The sequence below is a fragment of the Bison bison genome, unplaced genomic scaffold (assembly GCF_000754665.1).
Source record: "Bison bison bison isolate TAMUID 2011002044 unplaced genomic scaffold, Bison_UMD1.0 scf7180017864289, whole genome shotgun sequence".
In the NCBI taxonomy this organism is placed as follows: domain Eukaryota; kingdom Metazoa; phylum Chordata; class Mammalia; order Artiodactyla; family Bovidae; genus Bison; species Bison bison.
This window is the reverse complement of record NW_011494861.1, coordinates 12,008,299-12,013,196: the sequence shown is the minus strand read 5'-3', so window position 1 is coordinate 12,013,196 and position 4,898 is coordinate 12,008,299. Positions and strand designations below refer to the sequence as shown.

At 55.4% G+C, this 4,898-nt stretch overlaps 1 protein-coding gene across 1 annotated transcript in view; it reads left to right on the top strand.

Annotated features, from left to right (window-relative positions):
* The first annotated feature begins 595 nt into the window (after positions 1 to 595).
* The window catches only part of PLEKHM2 (pleckstrin homology domain containing, family M (with RUN domain) member 2), a 16,389-nt gene continuing 12,086 nt past the window's right edge, over positions 596 to 4,898 (top strand). Inside the window, exons 1-6 of the mRNA XM_010850239.1 lie at positions 596 to 652; positions 1,508 to 1,614; positions 2,017 to 2,126; positions 2,700 to 2,799; positions 3,355 to 3,442; positions 4,235 to 4,421. Of these exons, the coding sequence (XP_010848541.1) occupies positions 596 to 652; positions 1,508 to 1,614; positions 2,017 to 2,126; positions 2,700 to 2,799; positions 3,355 to 3,442; positions 4,235 to 4,421 (649 nt within the window). The remainder of the gene's footprint in view (positions 653 to 1,507; positions 1,615 to 2,016; positions 2,127 to 2,699; positions 2,800 to 3,354; positions 3,443 to 4,234; positions 4,422 to 4,898) is intronic.

Sequence of the window (4,898 nt, the reverse complement as noted above, 5' to 3'; positions counted from 1 at the left end):
TTGCTGTGCGCAGACTTTCTCTAGTTGCTGTAAGCGGGGGCTGCTCTTCACTGTGGTATGTGAGCTTCTCACTGAGGTGGCTTCTCTTGTTGTGGAGCATGGGCTTTAGTTGCTCTGTTGCATGTGGGATCTTCCTGGACAAAGAATTGAACCCACATCCCCTGCATTGGCAGGTGAATTCTTAACCGCTAGACCAGGAAGGCGCCCCACTCCAGTACTCTTGCCTGGAAAATCTCATGGACGGAGGAGCCTGGTAGGCTGCAGTCCATGGGGTCGCTAAGAATCGGACACTACTGAGCAACTTCACTTTCACTTTTCACTTTCCTGCACTGGAGAAGGAAATGGCAACCCACTCCAGTGTTCTTGCCTGGAGAATCCCAGGGATGGGGGAGCCTGGTGGGCTGCCATCTATGGGGTCACACAGAGTCGGACATGACTGAAGTGACAACATAGCTTAGCATAGACCAGGAAAGCCCCCAAATCTTTTTTTAGTCCAGCCTGGGAATGGTGTAATTCTTGGTGTAGGGCTCAACCTGGGCCTGGCGGGTACCTGGATCCATATCCAGCCAGCTTCCTCAGGTAAACCCAGTATCCCATGTCAGCCTCTGACAAGAAGGCCATCGGAGCAGGTGCCCACGTCCCTCAGCCCTTGGTTTGTGCAGAGGGGCAGCTTCAGGCCTGCCACTGTGTGGCCAACTCCAGGGCGGAGCGAGGGAATTTACTGGGCAGTGTGTGTTCATTTGTATACATAATATTGTAGGTACCCTGGTGGCTCAGATGGTAAAGTGTCTGCCTGCAATACGGGAGACCCAGGTTTGATCCCTGGGTCAGGAAGATCCCCTGGAGAAGGAAATGGCAACCCACTCTAGCACTCTTGCGTGGAAAACTCCACGATGGAGGAGCCTGGTGGGCTACAGTCCATGGGGTTGCAAAGAGTCAGACACAACAGAGCAACTTCACTTTACTTCAGAGCTCCTAGAGTTATATAGCTTGGTGGCGTAGGCTGGAAGCGTGGTGTCACCTGAGACCCACATGTAGACCATGACTTCCTCGCCAGCATCGAGCTGTCATTGTGACAAGCACACAGGAGTGCCTCTTGGGGACTGGGCTCTAAGTTAGCGCCCTTGCCATGCCCACTGACACCTGTGGTACAGGAGAAGCAGCTGGTGCAGGCAGTTCGAGGTTGATTCTATTGGTCATCGTGGATACATCCTTTGACTGATGTTCTTAGCTACTTTCTTTTTTCTTTTTAATTTCATTTCTTTCTTTATTTGCCTGCATTGGGTCTTCGTTGTGGCATGCGGGATCTTCTCTGCGGTGAACAGGTACATGGGATCTTAGTTTGCCAAATTGGGATTGAACCCACATCCCCTGCATTGGAAGGCAGGGGATTCTTAACCACTGAACCACCAGGGAAGTCCCTTTAGTTACCTTCCTGATTACAGACCTCCTGTGGCCCTCCTCTTCGTCCATTTCTAATCTGGGGGGATTTTGTTTTTCCTTTCAGTTGCAGAGCTACTTTGCTGCCTGTGAAGATGAGACCCCTGCCATCCGCAACCACGACAAAGTCCTGCAGCGTCTATGTGAGCACTTGGACCACGCTCTGCTCTACGGGTAAGGGGACAGCAGTTTCTGGAGAGGACTATGCGGCTGGACAGGGCAGGACCAAGGCCATGGTAACCTCCAGAGGAAAGTCCCTAGCCTTGTCTGCCCTTTATTTCTTCTTTCCTGGCAGAAAGACATTGGTCTCACTCAAGGGGGCTGCAGACTGTCTGAGGTTGTCCCAGCAGTCCGTCTCTGAGCAGGCATGAATGATGGGGGAAGGGATTAGCCACAGATGAAATGATGGCGTGAAGGCCTGGTGGTGGAGGAGGAGGAGGAGACCTGTGGGTGCCCTGGGAATCCCAGCTTTCAGCCTTGCACTTCCTGCTGACACAGAGGCTGGTGGGCCCACTGACCACAGCGTCCAAGGGTGGCCCCATCCAGGTCACAGCAGCTCCTGTCCTACTTTCTCAGGCTGCAGGACCTCTCATCTGGTTACTGGGTGCTCGTGGTTCATTTCACCAGGAGAGAGGCCGTCAAGCACATCGAGGTGCTACAGCACGTGGCCACCAACCTGGGGCGCAGTGAGTAGAGCCAGGCTGACTCGGGGAGCTTCGCCCTCCCTGCAGGTAGCTTTGGGACTCAGGTCAACCTGGGAGGCCAATGCCTCATGGTGTCCAGTGGCGGAGGGCTGTTAAAATGCCAGCGCTCTCCACAAGGCCTTGCTTCTCCCCGGCACATGACATCTGGCTGCAGCCTCATGGCCGTGGGGAAGGAGAGTAAGATGCTAAAGAGAGCTGGGCTCCTCCTGAATCCCAGCCCGAGCATGAGTGAGGGGTCTCGCCTCTCTCCCTGAGCTATGATCAGTGTCAGCTACAGGGTCAGTGCAGCATCCTTACATTTCTCAACCCATGTGGGGTTTGCAGTCTACCCTGGGATTTGCAGTCTGCCCTGTCAATCCAAGTTTCCTGGCCAGTTACAGGCTCGAGTTTGATGAGGAAGGTCAAGCTTTCAGGGCATGGCACTCCCACAGGAGAGAAGGCTGTTGGGGTGCTTACTGTCCTCGGCCACTCCTCCTCCCTCCGCTCCTTGCCAGGCCAAGGAAAGCTGGCACCTGCTGGACCTTCCTCCCACTTACTCCTGCCCTTCATTTGCAGGCCGGGCCTGGCTGTACCTGGCCCTCAATGAAAACTCCCTAGAGAGCTACCTGCGGCTGTTCCAGGAGAACCTGGGTCTCTTGCACAAGTACTATGTCAAGTGAGTGTCCAGATGCGGGGTCTCATGCACGCAGCTCCTGCGTGCCCCTGAACTTCGTCCCAACATCTTACCCATGCACATACCACACTGTGCCCGGCCCCCAGGGGCCTAGTCCAGCTGGGCAGCCTGAAGACACACCAGTGATGGCCTGAAAGCCAGTGGAGCTTGCCTGTGATGGCTCTGGCCAGGAGTCCAGGTTCCAGCTGGGCTCCACGAGTTGTTTGGTGCCTGATCAGCCTTTGCCTAACCCTCCAGCCAGGCCTCAGACCTGACCAGAACGCTCAGCTTTTGCTGGCATTGCTGCAGCAAGTGTTCGGAGCAGCTGCCGAGAGCTGCCACAGGCCCCATATCTGAAGACACAGGCAGTAAAGTGCCTGTGGCTCCAGACCCAGGCAAGAGTGCTGGAAGGGGGTGGGCAGAGGCTGCATCCAGCTTGGGGATGGAGGGAGGAGGTCACACATCAAACTTCAACATAGCTGGCTTGTTGGGGAGGCAGGGCCATGCTGGAAACCAGGCCCAGGGCCACCATGAATGACCCTGTCTCACGCCCCGCAGGAATGCCCTGGTGTGTAGCCACGACCACCTGACCCTCTTCCTGACCTTGGTATCCGGGCTGGAGTTCATTCGGTTTGACCTGGACCTGGTGAGACGTCCCGGCTCTCACGGGGCAGAGGGGTGGGCAGGGTAGCCGAGGTCCCGTCCAGGGAGCCTGATGGGCGAGGCTGAGTTTGAACATCATCCTGTTTGTTCAGGTGAGGGAACGGCTCAGGGGCTGCCGAGGGGAATTGAGGTGACTCTCTTGGCCAGAATTCCTGGTTTGGGTGGCTCCTTCCTGTCTCTGTCCCAACTTGGAGAAAAACCACATCACCTAGAGTATTTTAGCACTTAATACTCCTTCATGTTCAGAACATGAATCTTTGAGAGTCGAGGCAGATTCATCCTTGTGCCTCCTGGGATCCTGGAAGCCTCTCAGCTTCCTGCTTCCCAGCCTCCCTTCTGGTTATGGTCAGTCATGGTCACCGTCATGCACTAGAGCCATTGCAGTGCAGCCCAGGAGCTTCAGAGGCACCTCTGCAGCCTCGTCAAGATGTAAGAAACTGCCCCCTCTTAATTGGGTCACCAGCCTAGATCCAGACTCCAACAGCACAGACCTAAAAAGTAGTAGAAACTGGGGAAAATGAGTACAGGAAGTTACGGAGGGTCAGGAGGCCCAGCAGGCACTGTCATCCCTGACCCCGAGCCCACAGCCTTATGGGCCACAACCATTCACAATCCTCCTCTCAGCAGTTTATTTCTGGATTTAGTACCGTAAGCACGTTGATTTCCAAAGAAAAACCAGCCTGGGAGAGTGTGAAGGCCGGTCCAAGGAAGGCCATGTATTCAGGCCCCTGTGGCCTGCTGGCACCCCAACCTGCCTCTTCCTCTCTCTCCCCAGGATGCCCCTTATTTAGACCTGGCCCCCTACATGCCCGACTACTACAAGCCCCAGTACCTGCTGGACTTTGAAGACCGCCTCCCCAGCTCAGTCCATGGCTCAGACAGCCTCTCCCTCAACTCCTTCAACTCCGTCACCTCCACCACCCTGGAGTGGGATGACAGCGCCATCGCCCCGTCTAGTGAGGGTGAGTGCCAGGGCCGGAAGGGGCCGGCCTCTGTTGTGAATGGATTCTAAGCCGCCTAAGCCTGGCCGGGGGACATCTTTCTCGGCTGGGCCCGTGGTGGAAATTCAGAGTTAAACCAGGCCAGTCACTTCCCGGCTCTTCTCTTTCTCAAAGTCCCAGTGGTGGCTCAGAAACTGATTCTGGCGATCAAAAGCCACGATGAGATCTTGTGAATGTTAGACCCCTTTTCAGAAGGCTGCAGACACGCACCAGGGCAGTTGTCTGCGGTCAGGAAGATCAGGAAGGCAACCTGGAAACTTCCTGACATTTCAGGGGTGAGCACTGCCCACTTTGGGGGTGGTCCTACCCTCGATTCTAGGTAGAAAAGGCTAAGCAACCCCTGGAAGGAGGGAGAACCCAATGGGTCTCAAAGTTTAGAGGCAGACTCGCCCCCATTTCCCCTGGTCCATCGATTTCTGAGTCCCTCCTGTCCTTGAC